Here is a 21,298-nt window from a genome sequence, read left to right on the forward strand (position 1 = left end):
ACTCTCTTTGACACAACCAGGTCACTAATATATTCTGAAATTCTCGTGCTAGACAAGTTACCTCTCTCAGTTGTGAGAATTAAAACATGGCCTTAAAACAATTAGAAGGCACAGTCTTCTAACATAGAGAAGTTAGTCATGAAGTAACTATGAATGCCCATCAGGTATTTGCAAACTTTTGATGCTTTTTACCAGTGACTAAAAGGTCAGTGAGCAAATGAAGCCTCACACTGTAATTCAGAGCAGGGACCCAAATTTTGAGCATGCAATCCCTTAGTAACTTAAACCCATTTAAATCAGAACTATCACAACTGAGGTCTTCCTCACCAATGATCACAAACTCTGCTCTCTTTCCGGCACTGACAGTTTTGCATGCACCAGTGAGTGAGCACAAAACCACTATCAGAAAACAAAATTACTAGTTCACTGTTGAATCAGCTCTCTGAACCAGTTGCCTGATTGTTAAATGCCAGAAAACTAGTCAGTTTTACACCAGGATAAGGAGCCAAAAATGCCTGTTGTCTCCAGCTACCATGCTGCCTGCTCCCTTTTTCCTTATTTGTCTTGGTTAGTTTTAAACTTTGATTAATCTTCTGATACGGTTAAAGTACACCAAGAGACAGACAGGACCAATTCCTCCCAGTAGCAATGCCAGGTTATGCTTGTAATGTAAAAAGTATAGTGTAGCGATTGAGGCACGGACCCCGTCCATGAGGTGACAAACGAGATCACTTTATTGAGTGGACGCAAAACCTTATATAGTGTTTCTGTACCCAATCAGCAGCTACCCCAGTGAATTCCCATCTATAAGAATCCCACAGTTACAGCGATAGAGTGCATCCAACTATTTACCACAGATGTGCCCCTTATCTTCATGCTTTCCATATAATGCATTCTTTTCTTAACTCACCGGTCTTGGTAAAGATTCCAAGCTAGCAAGCATGAGAACACCGGCCGTTTGCTCTGTGCTTGCTGCTAATATCATGGGTATGCCAAGGCATCGCCCGCCTGTCCCAGCATACGCATGACAGTGAAATCTTTTATGCCCGCAGTATAGCTTTAACACTACTCTAAAAGATGTGTATATGTGGTTTAGATTGTAATGGTCAATGTTTAATTTTTTTTTTCCTGTGGTAATTCACAATCAGCAATTCTATTATCTACTTTTTTACCTACCCGGAAAAAGAGAACAAATTACTTGGCAGTAACTCATTAAATCTTCTAGTGAGTCTAAAGGAATAGATTTTCTTGCAATCAGCATGTTGAGCACAAAAGCAAATGACGGACATCAGGCAAAGAACAAAATTACTGCCCTGCCTCATATAAAGCCTTGTAACATTTCTTCACGTTCCTTTTAAACTTGGATCTACAAACAGTCTAAATTATCAAGGCAGCATTGCTTACTCATTTCTGTTCCAGGAAACCAGGACTGGGTAACTATGTTTAAAGGTGATTCTGATCAACATTCCTGCTACTACCTCTATCACTTTAAACAATGAACTAGTTAAAACATGTTTTTGTTTCCTTTAACATTGTAATTCTGTTCAACTGTGTATTGTTGGGCTTTTTCTCCTGCTCTCCAGCACATCTTCCTCAGTTGTTCACATTAGCCATCACTTACTCCATTTACATTTTTCTTTTCTGGAATAAATTCTAGAGAAGTCGACATTTATACCTAGGCAGGTGGCGAGATTTTCTGTTTTCACTAAAACCCACTGGGAGTTCAAAACACTCATAAATCACACAATCAAGTCTTCACTGGTACCATCCATGTATGGAAAGAATTGCTCCTCCCATTCACAATGTTTCTTCCCCCAAAACAAACACACACTGTGGGAGCATGAGAAAAGTGTGTAGTAGCACAACTCAGATGGGCCTAGCCCATTAACTTAATAGCTTATTCTGTAGAAAAAAACAGCTAGCTGAGCTTGCAGACCTAAATTCTTTCACTGCAACACAGGTGCATTATTTCAAAACTCAGTTTTTCACACTTACAGGTTTAAAATAGATGAAAAAGCTTTAAGCTTAAGAAAGAAGCCCAAGAACAGATGAAAGGAAAAGGAAATGCAGACTGGAAGGGCAGGCAACACCCTAGTTTGTGCTTATCTCTGACTACACAGTAACTGAATGTCCCTGGTTCTGCTCTGGAAATGCAGAGCCAGCCAACCTCCCAGCAGACACCAAGGTGACAGAGGCTTAGGGCTTATGAAGAGATAAGGAGGCTAAGTATAAAAAGTTTGTATTCTAGGTATTCCACACTACCAAAATAAACACTGAAGTTATATTTAATAATTCAAATCAGCTTTGTCTTACTAGTCATCCTAAAGCTAGCAGCATTGGATCCGTTTTATATACTGCATGTACTCCAGTAAGCACTTTTAGAAGCACGTGTAGAAAACTTTCAACTCTAAAGTTATGTTTAAAAGAAAATAAGTAACTTATGTTAAAGCTAAGTTCTGGGTAATCTCAAAAAATTTTACATAGCACACACAGCTTCTTAACTAATGCAGAACCAACTACAGCAAAACTAAACAGACTTCAGATTGTGACCTCCAGAAGGTCTGCTCTGCATTCACATTTTAGAAAAGCCAACATCCTTACTAGTTCCAGCAAAGGAAATCCAAAATATATCCCATGTCAACTTTTAAAACAAGAAAATGTTTAGACAAGCAATTATGGCTACAGAAGCTCAATTTTCTCAAGGAAAGCATACTTCTTATCTAAAAAACAAGAATACAAACTGGACTATAGTCATATATTTACAAAAAGGGTAAGCTGCTTTATTTTCTTATACATCCAGAAGAAAAAACAAAGAAGTTTGAAAGGCTCCTTGTCATGATGTTTACATCCAAAATTAAAACATAATACTTTTCCCTTTTATTTTTATCTGTTTTGCTAGAAAAAAAAAACCTTGCCAGCGTCCACATTTATGGCATGCTTCTGTTGCTCTGGAACAATGAAGAGGAAGAGAACAGAGCAACAGAAGTAAAAGGGATAAATCCATTTTCACTTTGCAAACCAGGAGAATTGCTACACATGAATCTGTAACAATTTCTATGCTGAATCAAGTCCAGAAGTTCATCTACCTGCTACCTCATTATCATCTGTGGTCAAAGAGATATCTAAGGAAGAGTACCAAGAACTGAAACCACAGTGCAGTTTCTCTGGACACTCCTGGTCTTCAACCATTTGTGGCTCAGGCTACCTCAGCCAAAGATAACTTATATACATCAAAAATCTCAGTGGTTTTTCCTTTTCTTGATGTGGTTCGTTTTCAGGATGAAATTGTCAAGTCTTTCCCTGCGTAAATTTTCAGCACCCACAACATGTTATTGAAAGGAACTCCTCAGGTTAACTACATGTATGATGAACCACCTCTGTAAGTTAATTTTGAACCTACTGTTTTCATTTAATACTCCCTTATTTGTATACTTGCTTGGAGCAATCAATTGATTTCCCCACAGAGCCTTCCCTAAAAAATTTTACAGATCTCTACCATACATCCACTTGGCCCTCTCTTTTACAGGTGGAGAAGTTCTACTCTGCTTGTTCTTCACACTTCATAAATGCAGTCAATCCAGTACCTTCAAAAGCCTTTTCTAGCTCTACCACATCCTTTTCAACATGGGGTGGAGGACAGTGGGAGAACCAGACCTGGACTTCAAAACTGAAGATGTGAGAACAGTACAAAACTGTACAGCAACATAAAAAAATGTGCCTGTAACGTTTGTCAATTTGTCTATAATGCTGCAGCTGATTAAAACACAAATGAGGAAACGTTTCTAGAGATGACAATCCTAAAGACATAACCATCTTTCTCTATAATTACTTCACAAGATTCTATTTCAGTCAGTTAAAAACCCTTGCAATACTGACTACATAAATATAATCACTTTGATGCAATTACTCTCCATCACCATTATAGCATTTTTGACATCTAAATTAAGCTCATTCAAGAAATTCAGTTCTGAACAGAAAGATGGATGGGAAGGACTTCTTTAAAAAACAAATTCCTTGACTCCTTTCCAAGCCGAAGTTTACACCCTCAGTTTAGCAAACAAAGATTAAGGGCAGAGCAATTCCAGCTGGGACATGTCCTGAAACACATCCTGTGATGCATTCTTGCTTTCTGTTAATCAGACAATAATGCATATTTACTTCAAATCCCTGATCTCCTGCAAACCAGCAACCAGTGATGTTTGTATACTGTATACCTACTGGACTATAAAGTTGCAAGGAATGTCACACAGTCATTAATGGAAGATCACAAGCACAAGGAAGCTAGTGTCTACAGCATCAAGGCTGAAATACTCAATATCAGGGTTTTTCCCTCTCGGTAAACAGCACATTATCACTCCAATGTCAATCCCATTTCTGCTGTTTTCAGTGCATATCATTTTTTAAAACTAGGCTGTTCTACACTGAAGCAGTAATACAGTGGCCCAGCAAAACATCCCCTAGAAAACAGCCGGTAAGATAACTCCAGCCTAAGAAGGTATCTTAAAATAGAGAGACAGTGCATTGTTCAGATATTAGCTGACCCCTATTTTTGCATCCAATGCCTAGATTCCTACACACACACTGCATAAAACATTTCTAAGAGTTTGGTGGTGATTACCAGCAATCTACTTTCAGTTGAAGTACTTGATCCTACATTTGACTATTCTATACAACAGAAAAGACTACTGAGTGAAATGGCAGAAAGCTTTTTTAAATTATTTCTACTAATTTCCAAAGAAAGAAGGTCATGCATCCCTGAAATACTGAGAAGCGAATTGCACAGCTTTATACAAGTCCCTGCAGACTTCAAGAGCTTGTGTTATAAAATTAAATTAGGTATTTCCTGCCACAGAATACACACACTTATAACGATCCTGAAGTTGTTCAATGGGTTTATCGCAGAGAGTTGAGAAAATTTCATTAAGATACTTTGTTCATGTGAATCAACAGTCTAAAATATTTGACAGAGAGATACAGTAATACTATGTATGCTAAGCCAGTGAATATAAATTGGTTGAAGTTGTTCCCATTTCTTCAGTCAGATGTGTCAGTTTCACAGAATCACAGAATCACTAGGTTGGAAAAGACCCACAGGATCATCAAGTCCAACCATTCCTATCAACCTCTAAACCATGCCTCTCAGCACCTCATCCACCCGACTTTTAAATATCTCCAGGGATGGTGACTCAACCACCTCCCAGGGCAGCCTGTTCCAGTGCCCAATGACCCTTTCTGTGAAAATTTTTTTTCTGATGTCCATCCTGAACCTCCCCTGGCGGAGCTTGAGGCCATTGCCCCTTGTCCTGTCCCCTGTCACTTGGGAGAAGAGGCCAGCTCCCTCCTCTCTACAACCTCCCTTCAGGTAGTTGTAGATTGAACTGAGAGAGTTGTAGTTTGATCTGATGATTAAGTGCTTTGGTTTCAGACATATGATATTCATTTAGAGTGTTGGTAAAAGCCTATGATTTTTTTAATATCTTAAAAATATCTTAGGATCATCAGACAGGCAGGAGACCCAGTTAATGATTATCTTTTGTAATTTCTGCAGTATGAGACTAAAGTCTGTATGGCTGTATGGTTTTCTATAGATAAGAGAGACTAGGCTTTGGGAAATAATAGTGTAATTTATCAGCATGACTTTTCAATGGGGAACTGAGAACTTAAGCAAATTAAAAAGTTCCAAGACAGCAGTATGGACATACTGAGCCAATAACTGGGAGGATATTGGGAGGAGTTGGCCGATGGGTGAATTCGGCAGGTAATCTGTGGAGTACTGACCACTACACACCCCTAAAGACCCCCTTGGATTATGTCCAGAAGGTGCAAGGAATGACTTGGCATTTATTATAATTACATGTAAGTATGTGATCACATGCATTATAGGAAAAAATTTTTCACAGAAAGGGTCATTGGGCACTGGCAGAGGCTGTCCAGGGAGGTGGTTGAGTCACCTTCCCTGGAGGTGTTTAAGGCATGGGTGGACGAGGTGCTGAGGGGCATGGTTTAGTGATTGATAGGAATGGTTGGACTCAATGATCCGGTGGGTCTCTTCCAACCTGGTGATTCTATGATTCTATGAAATAATGCATGGCTTTGTGTAACTTTGTGTATAAATGAAGGCAACAAAGCCCTTGAGTCATGCTTGATTTGAGGAAAAAACTCCAAGCACCTGGGATTTGTGCAAATCTGAATAAACAATTTCTCTCTTAGTGATGTAGATATTGGTTTATTGCACACTGGGCAACCAATCCGACTTTTCAGACAAGAGGGCTACAGGACTGACAAAAAAAGCAGTGTATTTTTCATAAGGTTACAAAACAAGAAAATAGACTGCATTTGAAATTAACCTGTCTGCACACACCATGTGGTATTTGCTGATTCACATGCACAACCAAGTCATTCTTGGACCCTCTGGAAGCTACATGTCTTTGCATCTTTCCACTCCTTCAAGAGGCAGATCCGGAGACAATGAAGTTGGATGAGCCTGTCTTTGAATGCCTCATTACTGGATATTCCAAAGAGAAGAAAGTCTTTTGAAGGCAGACATTACTTATGAAGTACAATAGCTCTGCTGTGCATTTATCAATTTAACTCATTTAATATCCACTTCCCCACACAATCTGCGCTGTACCTATTTTACTCATTTTCATTCCTCCTGCTCTAAGAAAAAAACAAGCCTTTTCCCACTCCAACTTGTGAAAATCCAAACCAACTAAGCATCCCTTGATTCTACATCAAATCCATCATCATCTTTCCTATCTCTTCTACACAATAGGATCAGAGTTGTACCCAAGACTCCACAGTATTCTTTTACCACAATTCTCCTCTCTTCCATGCCAAATTCCTTCTCTTACCAAAAAGCCTCTAAAGTGGCTTGTACTTTCTTTGATTGGGTACCAAAACCAGAAGGCAAGCCTGACAACCTGATCCCCCTCAAAAAAACGGCACGAGTACACATCAAATTCCTCCTCAAGAGCCCTACAGCTGGAATCTTGTACTCTCCTGCTGCCATAGTACATCCTGAGGAGCTCAGTGCATTCCCACTCACAGGAGGCTGGCATGAGTCAATCTGGGAAAACAGCTCTCCACAGACAGAAGACATCAGCCTGCTACACAGGAAATTACCATAAAGGTGATTTTTTGTCACTTTTTTTAAGTTGTCTGAGACCAATACGTAACAAGGGATAAGGGAGAAGGATGCACCTAAATTAAAGGTGGCTTAAGTGCTTATTGAATCAAAGTATAACCAACAAATGCTTAAAAAGAAGCATTTAAAGAAATAAATGTGAGAGTTCCATTTCAGGACATGAAATCAGTGCCAGTTCCACACCAATGCCACCATCTCACCTCTCCCACGGCCACGTTTCCCACGGTCTGAAGGTCTGTCTCCTTGACTGTTGTCCATTCCATTCTCTTCAGCTCTGACTGTGGAGAGAGGACAGCTTAAGAGAAACTTTAGACTCATACATGAGACAATAGAGCCATCTGCTTAACCTGACACACCCCCCCCCCAAAAAAAGGCAAGATTGTAAAGTGGGCTTGTCAAAAGATCTCAGTCACACTTCTTCTTTGAGGGCCTATTTAAAAGCAAGTAATGTTTACTTTGCACTAGACAAGTAAGAAGCAAAATATCTTAGAAGAGTTTTTTGGTTTTTGTTCAAAAAGTGCAGCCTACACTATTAAATTATCAACTCACCTCTTTAACAAGGTAGGAAATACAGCTGCCTTATACTACACTTCCTTGGTAATGCACTGGGTGGCAACAGTGAAAGAATAAGGAATAACCAAGAACACCAACTCTTCTCCTGTCTGCCCATACCACATCCCTGTACAATCAGGGAAACTTAAAATAACTCTCCTCTGTGTTTAAATCAGAAGGGATGACAACTGGGTAAAGGTGAGGCATTAAAAAAAGCACTGTAACTTAACTATTGTGTGGAAAACTCCTGAGAAAGCACTCTGAAAGATGGATGGCTCCTTGAAGAAGAAGAAAAAAAAAAGACTGGCCACATAAAATGCTGCTGAGATTTTGTACTGCACAACTTCTCCTAATGGCAGCAAGAAAATCATTAATGCTTGGACATACAACTGGAAAGAGAATATCAAGATTTGGTAACCATCTGAAAAATCTTTAATTCCAGTTTACAAAATGAGAGAAGCAGCATCTGGCTCTGGCAAAAAAATTTCCCTTCACTTTCTTTTTGATGGATCCGATTTCAATTTGTTCTAAGCATAGCTGCAAGTTTTATCAGTATTTTTTCCTATCTTGACATTATTCTAAAAAGATTCACAATGTCTTCACTGGCACAATATTTGAATATACTCCAATAATGAATTAGAAGAGTTGGCTAATACTGTAAATATTTTTCCTGCTTGTAAGTAAAAAGTTAAAATATTTTTTTCGTTCTGGTTTCTCTGCTCATCTGTCAGTGTTGTCTATGGCCCTTACAGGCAATGTATACAGCTTTGATGCTGCTCATAAAACTTAAAGAAAAAAAGCAATGAGTATGAAATGGTGACCTAATGTGATGCTACCAAACTTCGTACTATCAGTTTGCTTTTGCACAATGTATTATTGCATCTGTATAAACTGCAGCAAATTTTCAAATGTTTCAATTCACAAAGAATTATCTCTGTTGGAGAAACTCACCTTTGGTTGGATTATGTGAGTAATATATGCTAGAGATTAATAATGATCCCAGTCTTTTCATTCCCCTTATGAGAAGATGAGAACATCTTCGGGTTCTCCCACCCATAAAAGGAGATGGAGTCAAAGATGGATATTTTTTCATTAAAAGAAACAAAAATATATCAGCTGTGCAGCGACATACTTGCTCTCAAGACCCAATTCTGAAACTTACATAAAGAACAGCAATTTGTACAAGATCAATTAATCAAAAAAATTAAATTTAAATTAAATTGAGTGTCTCTGAACAAGAACAGCACAGACCATCCCAAAATCAAGTCACATAGACAGATCAAGCATACCTGTCACACAAAGAAGTTATGATTCCTTCAGCACTGAGCTATAGCTCAGATATGCTTAATGGAGTAAAGTCTTCACTCTTAACTCACTCAGTTTCAGCTGCAAGAAAAGTGCCTGAATCTTTAAAAATTAACCCCTATACATACACTCTCGGCCACGGCTGCCTCCTCTTCCCCGTCTGTTGGAACTTCCCCGTCCGCGACTCACTTCCCTGTCCCCTCGTTTTTCTCTGTTTTCTTTGTTTTCTGAACTTTCCTTTCCAAGGCTTTTCTTCTTTCCCCCTACAGTCTCCCAAGAAGTCTATTTGGGTAGAAAAGAATTAGATACAGAAGTAAAAAAGAGAAAGCTCTCAATGCATACTTCCACCTCACAACCCTCCAGTTTGTGGGAAAAAAAAAAAAGGTATTTGCATAAAATCACATATGTAATGCCTACTGTAACCACACTGACACAAACGGAAATGCAGGGTGTTAATTTTTGGGAAGAGATGAGAAAAAAAAAGTGTTAGAATTTGGATGGTCTTATGTAATGTGAGAATTGCAAATATTCCAGCTACAATGGGTTTTCACAAGTTCAAGGAAGTCTAGATATGACCACAACACAGAAAATCTGTGAAGCAAGCAACAGTTTTCCTCTCAACTACTTCCATAAAACCAGCAAGGAAGCATGCACAGAGCTATCTTTTTCTCCCAAGGAAATGAAAAAAAAACTTATAAGCATAATTGAACAAGAGATTGATGAGAATAAATACATGGCCTAAAGGCGGGGGAGAAAACATTATCCAGACATACCAGAATTCAAGCACCAAAAGAGAATGGAACAAAAACAACTGGGAAAACTGGGGCCATAATAAGCCAGACCATCCACTCTTAATAGCTACAGCTCATCACACATAGCAAAATGCAGGAAAAAAATATGTTTAAACAAGACAAGGGACGAAAGTCCAAACATCAGGCTTCAGCTTTAAGGTTAATCCACATTCATGCATGAACGGGTGTTCCACTAAATAGGTACACACTTAGCACACCTTTTATTTCTAACCCAGCCCCATGACTAGATTGTCCCTCCCTAATTTCCCCATTGGCTGTGTACTTTAAGGTTTACAGCCTACAAGAGTAAGAGGCGGTATGATTTAGTGAATAGGATAGGGACCAAGTCTTCTATCTGTAATGAGTTTGTATCCATGATCCTGGATAAACTAACATTTTTATGTAAAATGGATATATCTTATTAATAGCATAGTTGATTAAATCTGTAGGTAGAAAGTATTTTGCTTTTTATAAATAGTAGACGGGAAGGCTTTCTTCCAAAACAAGTTCGATTTGTATGTTTACAAGTACAGTAATTATTTGGAATAGCTGAAGAAATTATCCAAGTGAATAGCTTACAGGCTGCTTAAGCACAAAAGCAAAGAGATTTTTTTATTTATTTTTTTTAACAGCAACTTTGGCTTATTCCTGTCTTTTAATAATAAAAACCTGAGTAGTTTCCTGAAGCACCCCAGCACTAATCCTAATGTACTGACAAGTCACGCTCCTCTGCACAGACTTTGTCCATGAGGCAGCTGCAGCAATTCTCCAAGAGCAAAACATAAAGCTGGGGTTGTGTAACGAGCTGGGCGAGGAGGAGGATGTTCCTGCTGTGGAAGAGAAAGCCATCAAGTCAAGGCCTGGGTATGTAGGCTTGCTGGGGGAGACCTATGCTATGAAGGCTTCACAAATAATTCTCAGAAAGAGCGTATCGGGGAGAATCTGGGTAAACTCATTGGAGGAGGCAAAGCTATGCCTTGGCTGCCTCATCCTTTGAAATGTCAGAAGGATCTGCACCAACTCTGGAGCTACCCAGCTTTTTTGCCTCCTACCTCTGGGATTTCTTTTTTGAATTATCTTAATAGTTCCAGCTCCTTGTGCCCTTCTACAGCCATGCCAGGTTGTCTCTCCTGTGCTTTGAAGACTTAAGTTCAAAATAAAGCCTCTATGCATAGTGAAACTGGCGTGTGGGATTTGATGTCAAGTGTGGAAAGGATTTCAGCTCTGTAGCATGGCCAGGGAAACAGCCTGGTGTGGCGCTTCATGGAACTGGCACATTTGCAGGGCAAGATTTCATTCTAGTAAGTTAAGACGAGGTTTAAAGTATGTTACTGACGTGCCTCTGAGTTCTATTGTGCTTGGCACCTGAAGTGCAATTACCCAGGCTGTGCCACAACACTGAACTTAAAACACATGGGCAGAAAGCCAAATTCTATGCTTATCAAGCACTTCAGATAGAAAACTACAGCACAACTGACCTTTCCTTTTATAAGGAAAGCTGATGTTTCTAACTGCCAGAGGCTTCTTGGCTTTGATTACACAACATTTATCAATGTATTTACAATACTTATTTGCTACAATAGTGTTTGGTCACAGTTTAATGTGATTGCCATGTAGAGTTTGATTTTTCAGGCAGAATATGAAGTCTTTTTTTCTTTTCTAGTTTTGTTAACCATGTATTAATATGTACACTGAAAGGAACCACTTCTACCACTACCATGGACTTCTGGAGGGCAGACTTTGGCCTGTTTGGGTCCCTGGTTGAGAATCCCTTGGGAAACAGTCCTGAAGGGCAAAGGGGTCCAGGAAGGCTGGGCCTTTTTCAAGAAGGAAATCTTAAAGGTGCAGAAGCAGGCTGTCCTCATGTGCTGCAAGACGATCCAGAAGTGAAGATGAACGGCCTGGCTGAACAGGGAGCTTTTGCTGGGACTCAAGAAGAAGCCATTCCCCATCATTTATCAGCAGCCCTGGTCAACAGGGGAGATCCCAGATGACTGGAGGCTTGCCAATGTGACACCCATCTACAAGAAGAGCTGGAAGGAGGATTCAGGGAACTATAGGCCTGTCAGCCTGACCTTGATACCAGGAATGATTAAGGACACTTATTCACATTCATGCATGAACAGGTGTTCCACCAAGTTGGCACACACCTGTACACACTTAGCACATCTTTTATTTCTAAACCCCTGCCCCATGACCAGATTTTCCCTCCCTTATTTCCCCATTGGCTGGGTACTTTAAGGTTTACAGCCTATCCGACGCTCCTAATTAGCCTATCAAGTCTCCCGACCCTGTTCACATCTCCCACCATATCTCCGCAGTTGCCCCCTCCCCTTATCTAGATACTTACTTCCATGGTTTTGGATTTCTTGCCCCTTTAACCGCAATATCGGTTTGCACTGATATTACTATGTGTTCTACAAGGATAACCATTGTTGTGTGTTTTTAATGTTTGGCTGCAGACGTAACGTACATGAGGCACAAAGTTTTGGGTGTCTTTGTTGCTGGTCCTTATCGGGAAAAATTCAGTGCCTATATTGCAAAAACAACATTCCTTTTGCCGAGCAGAGAGACTACTCTGAGTTTTAATGAGCTGGTAGAGGAAGCAAGCCTTCACAAGGTGGGGCTTTTGCTAGGGAAAGGGTGGATGTTGAAGTGTATTATTCCTGTGAAAGACAAACTAAAAGATAACCAGCAAAAGCACTGAATATTTAGTTTTGTATAAAAAAAATCATAAAGATTGCTTTTAGTGGCTAAAATTGCTTTGGGGTTGTTTGAGGCTCTAGTTTAATGCCTGAAACTGAACGTAGGAAGGTACTTCTGTGGCTGGGGGAAAGGACTGTCTTCTAGATTATCATAAGATGTATTAGAAAGGCTGTCCTAATGTTGGTTGATTATAGCCCCCTCTTGCTTGGGCAGAAGCACCTCCATATTTTTATAAGTGTATTCTTAAGTGTGTATTATAAGTGTATATTTTTTTTTTTATTATTTTTTTTTAAGGGAGAAATGTGGAAGAGCAAGGGGAATAAGCTGTCTCTTCTGGCACACTACTGTGGAGAAAGTTAGCTCTGTTTAGAGATTGACTTAGTCCTTCTGTTGAATAAAATGAGACTGTTGCCACCTCTTGAATTTCCTGAAAGCTCTCAGTTTCAAGACTTTTCAATTTCTCTGCCAGGTGAAGTGACCTCACATAGGCATAGCTCAAACACTGTGCTGAACTTTGCTAAAATGTATATCTAAACTCTACTTATTATAGTTAAAGCCTAAAAGCATTCAGCTGGAGACAACATGCAAGAGACTGAAAATAGAGCTTCACACTAGCTTGGGTTATCCAAATGTTTTGGATAATTATTGGGTATTATGGCTATTGTATTTTATACTAGCATGATATTTATGGCTAGAGAGATGTGGAGCTCTGCTTTCTTGAAATCTTAAAGGCCAGCTTGGAAGAAGTTGTATGCTTAGCTCTTCCAGGACTTGTGAATTGACTTTCCCAGCAGTTCAGCTTCTTTGGTTTGCTTGGAGAAAATTAATGTTTACAACACATCTGCTGAAATGATTTTAAAGATTGTCATTGCCAAACCATTTGTTCAGTGAAGTTTTTATCGGTGCATTTTTTTATCTAAAGCTGATAGCTATAATCATAGAGTCATAGAATAGTTTGGGTTGGAAAAGACCTTAAGATCATCAAGCCCATATTTCTTGGGATAAAAAAAGGACTCTCTGCAACATTATAAGATGCATTATTTGTTGTTATATACACATTGTTTAGTCTCCTCTTTCTATTTTTCAATCAAGTCATACAAATAGGCAACACGGTGAAAGGAGCAACTACTTGCTGTATCCTCTTCTGCCATTAGTAGTGTTGCCAAGGTAACTTTCAGATGTGGAAACCTCCTCCAACTTAAATACTGGCAGTGCACGCCTACAGAAGTTGCATGACTTCAAATATCTGTCTGCCCTTCAGGTTTATAAAGATTGCCCTTCATAGCAAACATTTAGACTCGGGTCTCAGGGTTGTGGAGGTGCTACAGGGTGACTACAAACACTGAAGCAAAAACCAGGCCTGTGTCGGACGGAGCACTGCTGCAGTTAAAATTGCTGCATATAAATGTAAGCCAGAAGACTCTGCAAGAGACCAGCTGAACACCCACAACATTTTCAAGGTTCAGCCTACTCTAAGGTATGCATGCAGTAGAGAAGCTGCCCCAGTCTCCATTTCCTTCAAAAGAATTTGAATGGAGACATGGAAATCAAACGCTTCCAAAATATGACTTTCCTAATCACTTCTTAGAAGTAGAAAGATGCAGCAAATGGAAAGAGTGGTTTAATATGAAAGTAAAACCTTACCGTGTCTGAACTTCCTTCCAGCAGTATGTTGATTGCTCTGTTCACATCCCCATTACAATCATGTAGTGCCACTATGCACTCATCCTGGTTTTTCCCCGTCACTTCCATAAGCTGGCAGTAAAAGTCAGACATGTTAAAATATCTAAATTATCATCATAAGAGAAAAAGAGTTAGTACCACCACAGTTTGCAAGAAAGCGCATAACTACTATGTCAGAGCAAACTAAAATCCTAAATAAAGGTATCTGCATTTTACACATCTGCTTGTGATTCAAACAAGAGACAAGATGAAACAAATTAAATGGTAAACAAGAAAGCACTCTTTCATGCTTTTTTTTTTTTTTTCCTTTATGGTTGCAGCGAATGCTGTCACCCCAGAGACAGCAGTATATGAGGGTAAAGTTGTAAAAAGACCAGGGTGACTCCAGTATTGTCTGTCCTCCCTCCCTCCCCATCAAACATCTTCCTCTTTATCCCACTGACATAAGATAAGCCATGGCAGAGAACAGGTCCACCTGGAAAAACATCCAGACTAAGGAAAAGGTTATTTTTCAGCCAGATCAGCTCCTTCAATCCATTTCAGCATAAGGCCACACAAAAGACATAAGTGGTGGCTGATTAAGGAGATCTAGTACTGAGTTATGCTCTGTGGACCTGCAGCGCACGTCCTGAGGAGTGTGGGATGGAAATAATCAGTCTGTCATGGGACACATCCAGCAACTTCACTCAAAGAAAAAAACCTACATGCGCTAGAAATATACATGCACAATGTAAAATACTAGAGATTTCCTATACAGAACTTAATTCTTATCCTTCCCATCAGCAGAGCTACAGGCACTACTGATGAGGGTCCTTTGGCTTCAGGAAGTACAAGACTTCACTTCTGGCACACCAACAGAACAAGTTTATAACAAGAACAACAAAAAGCACTTAATGATGCTCCACAGGAGGTTTCACAACAGAAAAGAAATCAAGACATCTGCATTAATGCATTCATGCTAATTGTTTTCTCCTTATGGGTGTACTCCTAGGTTCTCCATGAGTTATAGTGTCTTCACTAGGACATAATCACTGATACCCACAGCAGAACAGGGGCTCAGATTCTCAGTACTGCTCAAATTAATGGTCTTGGCTATAACTCAGTGATGGAAGCTCAAGTATCTACACTCAAAACTCAGCATGGTAGAGGAAATGGTATGAGATTTCATTTTCACAGTGTAATTCTATCATTTTTATGCATACACAGATCCAGGAGGTCAGATTTATTTTTTTTTTAAATAACGCTTCAATTCACCTTTAAGCTATTAGATTTTTACTTTCCCTGAAAAACAGCCAAGATAAGAAAACTCAGTTTACACAGGTGACATTTTTCCCATGTACATGTACACATGGACAAGTTGAATGCACTCTTTATTCTGACAATCATTAAGCATCAGGACCATACTAGAGAAAGATACAGCCTAGAAGAGACATCAGCACAGATGAGCTTTGGCTTAAAGGCTTGTCTGCAAAGGAGAATGTATTGGTGTAACTGCGCAGCCAGAACTGTATTGCCACACAATTTCTTGAAAACAGACTTTACAGTGCACTAAGAGCACCTTTTCCTAGTTAAACTTACGTCCTTCTAAAAAAGGTTTCACCTAAATCAGAAAAAGACACGCTAGCTCCAAGATATAAGCCAGCTTTAGAGCACCTTATTGCAGGGCATAACAACTCCGTACTGTAAGAAACATACTTGTTTCACTTTATCTTCAAAATCTGCGTCATTCTTATCGTAGATCATCTGAGCAAGTCGAATCTGTTCTGCTGTTGCCTGAAAAACGCAAACAACCAATAAAATACACAAAAGGCAATAATATATTTTTTAAAAGTATCGCCTAGCGTCACTATGTTTTTGTCTCCAGATTCTCAAAGAGAACATACAAAACAAGCACAGGGGTGCTATGGGGAAGGGATTAACATCTCCTATATGCCCGCTTTATAGTTAAAAAGTTAGCTAGGACAGAAGCAATTTCAACCCATTCTAATCTGTTTGTATGTGTGGCTAGAGTGTGAAGAGCTGTCTTTGAAGAGTAGCCACGAACTGGTTGAAAGTTCGTGGCCACAAGGCATTTTTAATGTCTTTTTTTGTTGTTGTTGTTGCATGCAGAGGGCCTGACCAGGATAGGATCAAGTCTTGCTATAGTGGATCCCAGGAAAACAAAATGTGAAACTTCACATTTTACCTATGTTATGTTATAATGGTGCATGGCTGCTGAAAGGCAAGTTCCCTCTTTCCTCATGAATTTGATCCCTATCCCTCATGTCAGATTAAGCAGTTGTATAGCCACATAGTTTTCCACTGGATAAGCTTATTCAACTGATTCACCTTTTTTTTTTTAAGAGGGTTTAGTCTGCTCTTGGTTCAGCTCACTGAACTGACTCCCTGTGCAGCTGCACAATCGTTAGCCTGATTGATGGGAAGTAGCAATATTATGTGGTTAAGGAGTAGGGGAGCAGGAATGCCATTTCTGGCGGTGAATTGCAGTTGTGTGGTATTAGATGTGAGCTGAAACTTGATTGCAATGGAATAAACTGGATTCTATTTGCCCTATGAATTGAACTTTGAATGAATATACAACCAGATCCCAAATGGGAACTAAAAATCTAGTCATGTATTTTTTTTATTTGTCCCAAACTCTGCTCAGCCATCCTCAGCTGAAATGAACTGTTCCTTTTTGTGAAGTACTAGTTAATGATATTTACAAGCCTCCTAGTTAATGCAGTGTATGATTCAGTCTGGGTATTTGTTGCAGGGGGTGACAAGGCTCTAGTTCTGTTAGCTGCTGCTTTTTTTGGAAGTTGTGGACACTGTAGTGCCCTTTCACTGTATGCTAGGGAGGAAATCTTAGGAGGGAAAGCACTGTTTTTCTTTGATTGTTCCATTTTTGCGGGAGAGATGAACCCAGAGGAACATGTATGAAGAGAAGATTTGCAATACTGATGGTTCTTCGCCACTGAATGTAGCAGTGATGGAGTAAACTGAGTCTCTTTTACCTAAAGTTTCACTACAGTCATTGGTAAGTGCTGGTAACCAGTGCATTTTGCAGGTCCTTGCAAATGTGGGGCTTATAGTTAGGACAGGGAGCAGGACTTTATTCTTTTTGCATGTGGAATTCCAGCCAGTTGCTATCTAAAATAGTGGTGTTCTTGGAGGAAGGCAGCAAAAGATGAAAATAGTGTCTCTGTAGGTACTGATGTCTGAAACATAAGGTCAAGTCCTTTGAATATTCTAGGACATTCACTGCCTTTTGATTGTCCAGAATCACTTGGGAATGTTGTCTTCTGACAGCAGCAGAGCTGGGCAGGTTTTGCTAGTCAGGATTTTAGCAGTCTGAAGATTGCCTTGGTTGTGTGAAAAATAAAGCCCTAGGTAGAAGTCAGTTAAGCTTCTCTGATTGTAGTGCAATTATCTATATTTATATCTGTATATCTAATACCAGTGAAAGTTGAATTTGGTGTAATTTTGATTCCTCCTTCAGAAACTTCTGTATGAGTAAGGGCACTTGTTGCCTATGAAGTTTGAATCAGTGAGAGATGGTAGCAGACACGGTAAGTGCTGCAGCTGGGTGCTACATCGAGGCAGAAAACGTGCTCTGTGGAGCAAGGGAACCCCCCAACAGGGAGCAAGGGGTGGGCGGCTTCTGACCGAGGCTCCTGACCCTCAGTCGCAACAGGGGCGGGACTCGGCAGAAGGGCAGACTCAGCAGTTTGTGAAGGCAGGGTGCGTGGGGGAGGAGAAGTCTCCGCGCTCAGTTCAGTTGGTGAGAAGGAGCTCAGCCATGGTGTCCACCCGGTGAGAGGCTGCATCAGCCCAGACTGAGCTCCCAGGAAAACACGCAGCTGTCCAGGTCTCAGGCTGCATGGAGTGCCACCAGCTTGCACTGGAAACAGAGGGCAGCAAGGGCAATGACTGCATGAGGTGTGAGCAGGTGGAAGGTCTCCTCAACCTGGTGGCAGAGCTGTGAGAGGAAGTGGAGAGGCTAAGGAGCATCAGGGAGTCTGAGCAAGAGACAGACTGGTGGAACCACACCCTGAGTTCCCTGATACAGGAACAGAGACAGCCACCAGAAAAAGCCCCTGATCGAAGGGATTCAGTATCCTCCCCGCACTGGGATGTAGGCAGGGACTTAAAGGGATGTAGTGAGTAGAAGCATGGCAATCTACAGGCAATCCAGGAGACTCCTGGAGGGCACTGAACATAATTTCTTAACCCAGCTAATAGAGACCCTCACCCAAGGGGATGCGATACTGGACCTGATGATCACCAATAAAAGTGAGCTCATCAGTGACGTCAAGATCGGAGGCAGCCTGGGCTGCAGTGATCATGCGCTGGTGGAGTTTTAGGTCCTGAGGAATATGGGACAGGCGAGGAGTATAGTCAGGACACTAAATTTCAGGAAAGCAGACTTCCAGCTCTTCAAGGAGTTACTCGGTAGGCCCCCCCGGGACATGGTCCTCAGGGACAAGGAAGCGGAACAGAGCTGGCAAATATTTAAAGATGCTTTCCATAAAGCACGAGAACGCTCAGTCCCCATATGTAGGAAATCAGGCAGGGAAGGGAAGAGACTAGCCTGGCTGAGTCAAGACGGGCTGGTCAAACTGAAGAGCAAGAGGGAACTGCACAGGCAGTGCAAGCAGGGACAGGGAACCTGGGAAGAGTCTAGGGACACTGCTCACTTGTGTAGGGATGGGGTCAGGAAGGCCAAGGCGCAGCTGGAGCTGAACTTGGCAAGGGAAGTAAAGACTAACAAGAAGGGCTTCTACAGGTACGTCAATCAGACAAGGAAGGTTAAAGAGAATGTACCCCCACTGATGAATGAAAATGGTGACCTCGTATCAACACACGAGGAGAAGGCTGAGGTACTTAACTTTTTTGCCTCGGTCTTCACTGATAACCGCTCTCCTCACCCCTCCTGGGTCATGGGACAGCAAGATGGTGACCAGGGGGGTAAACCCCCTCCCACTGTAGAGAAGGATCAGGTTCATGACCACCTGAGGAACGTGAACATATAGAAGTCTATGGGACCTGATGAGATGCATCCCAGAGTCCTGGGGGAATTGGCTGATGTGGTTGCCAAGCCCCTCCCCATGATATTTGAAAAGTCATGTCAGTCAGGAGATGTCCCTGGTGACTAGGATAAGGGTAACGTTGTGCCCATTTTTAAAAAGGGTAGATAAGATGACCCTGGGAACTACCGACCCATCAGCCTCACCTCTGTGCCTGGGAAGATCATGGAACAGATCCTCCTAGAAGACATGCTAAAGCACATGGAGGACAGGGAGGTGATTAATGGCAGCCAGCATGGCTTCACCAGGGGCCAGTCCTGTATGACCAGCCTAGTGGCTTTCTATGATGGGGTAACCATAGCCGTGGACATGGGAAAACCGATGGATGTGATCTATCTGGACTTCTGTAAAGCCTTTGACATGGTCCCTCACAACATCCTTCTCTCTAAATTGGAGGAGATGGATTTGATGGGTGGACTGTTTGGTGGATAAAGAACTGGTTGGATGATCACATTCAGAGAGTAGTTGTCAATGGCTCGATATCCAGATGGAGATACGTGACAAGTGGTGTCCCTCAGGGGTCCATACTGGGACCAGTGCTGTTTAGTATCTTCATCAATGATATAGACAGTGAGATTGAGTGCACCCTCAGCAAGTTTGCAGATGACACCAAGCTGAGTGGTGTAGTTGCCACACCAGAAGGATGGGATCTCATCCAGAGGGACCTGGACAAGCTGAAGAAGTGGGCCTGTGTGAACCTCGTGAGGTTCAACAAAAAACCATTCTATGATTCTATGACAGAAGCAATTTCAATGCATGCTAATGTGTTTGAAGCACAGTTAAAGGTCACCACATACAGAAGAAAACCATATAATAAAATAGAATTTACCACATAAGCCTACACTTCAATATTATTATTTTTACTTTTATTTAGTAATTATCTGTATTAGATTTGCATGGCCAGGTTTTAGCAGCAGGAGGCTACGGTGTGGCTTCTGTTAGAAGCTGCTAGAAGCTTCCCCTATGTCCGATAGAGCCAGTGCCAGTCGCATCCAAGACAGATCTGCTGCTGGCCGAGGCCAAGCCCATCAGGAACGGTGGTAGTGCCTCTGATACAATGTATTTACAGAATCACAGAATCACTAGGTTGGAAAAGACCCACTGGATCATCGAGTCCAACCATTCCTATCAAACACTAAACCATGCCCCTCAGCACCTCGTCCACCCGTGCTTTAAACACCTCCAGGGAAGGTGACTCAACCCCCTCCCTGGGCAGCCTGTTCCAGTGCCCAATGACCCTTTCCATGAAAAATTTTTTCCTGATGTCAAGCCTGAACCTCCCCTGGCGGAGCTTGAGGCCATTCCCTCTAGTCCTGTCCCCTGTCACTTGGGAGAAGAGGCCAGCTCCCTCCTCTCCACAACCTCCTTTCAGGTAGTTGTAGAGAGCAATAAGGTCTCCCCTCAGTCTCCTCTTCTCCAGGCTAAACAACCCCAGCTTTCTCAGCCGCTCCTCGTAAGACTTGTTCTCCAGCCCTTTCACCAGCTTCATTGATCTTCTCTCCAGGCTCGTTGCTCTTCTCTAAAAAGAATTTAAGAATTTAATTTAAGAAGGGGGAAAAAAGTTGCTGCCGCAACAGCAAGAGTAGTCGGAGAGAAGAGTTAGAATATGTGAGAGAAACAACTACGCAGACACCAAGGTCAAGAAAGGAGGAGGAGTAGGAGGAGGTGTTCCAGACACCAGAGCAGAGATTCCCCTGCAGCCTGTGGTGAAGACCTGGGTGAGGTGGGTTATCCCCCTGCAGTCCACGGAGGTTAATGATGCAGCAGTTATCCATTTGCAGTCCATGGAGCACCCTACGCTGGAGCAGATGGACACTCAAAGGAGGCTGTGACCCTGTGGGAACCCCACACTGGAGCAGGCTCCTGGCAGGACCTGTGGAGAGGGGAGCCTGTGCTAGAGCAGGTTTGCTGGCAGGACCTATGACCCCGCAGGGAAACCATGCTGGAGCAGTCTGTTCCTGAAGGATGGCAACTATTGGAAAGGACCCACGCTGAAGCAGTTCATGAAGAACTGCGGCCTGTGGGAAGGACTCACATTGGAGAAG

At 41.5% G+C, this 21,298-nt stretch overlaps 1 protein-coding gene across 3 annotated transcripts in view; it reads right to left on the reverse strand.

Annotated features, from left to right (window-relative positions):
• LOC138733825 (ubiquitin-associated protein 2-like) overlaps positions 1-21,298 on the reverse strand; it is a 112,757-nt gene that overhangs the window by 54,123 nt on the left and 37,336 nt on the right. For all 3 annotated transcript variants that reach the window (XM_069881311.1, XM_069881310.1, XM_069881312.1), the window contains exons 3-6: positions 15,880-15,957; positions 14,146-14,256; positions 9,133-9,286; positions 7,348-7,425 (exon numbers count right to left, since the gene is read on the reverse strand). In XM_069881311.1, the coding sequence (XP_069737412.1) occupies positions 7,348-7,425; positions 9,133-9,286; positions 14,146-14,256; positions 15,880-15,957 (421 nt within the window). The remainder of the gene's footprint in view (positions 1-7,347; positions 7,426-9,132; positions 9,287-14,145; positions 14,257-15,879; positions 15,958-21,298) is intronic.

Source organism: Phaenicophaeus curvirostris (assembly GCF_032191515.1).
Source record: "Phaenicophaeus curvirostris isolate KB17595 chromosome W unlocalized genomic scaffold, BPBGC_Pcur_1.0 scaffold_35, whole genome shotgun sequence".
NCBI classification, from domain to species: Eukaryota; Metazoa; Chordata; class Aves; order Cuculiformes; family Cuculidae; genus Phaenicophaeus; species Phaenicophaeus curvirostris.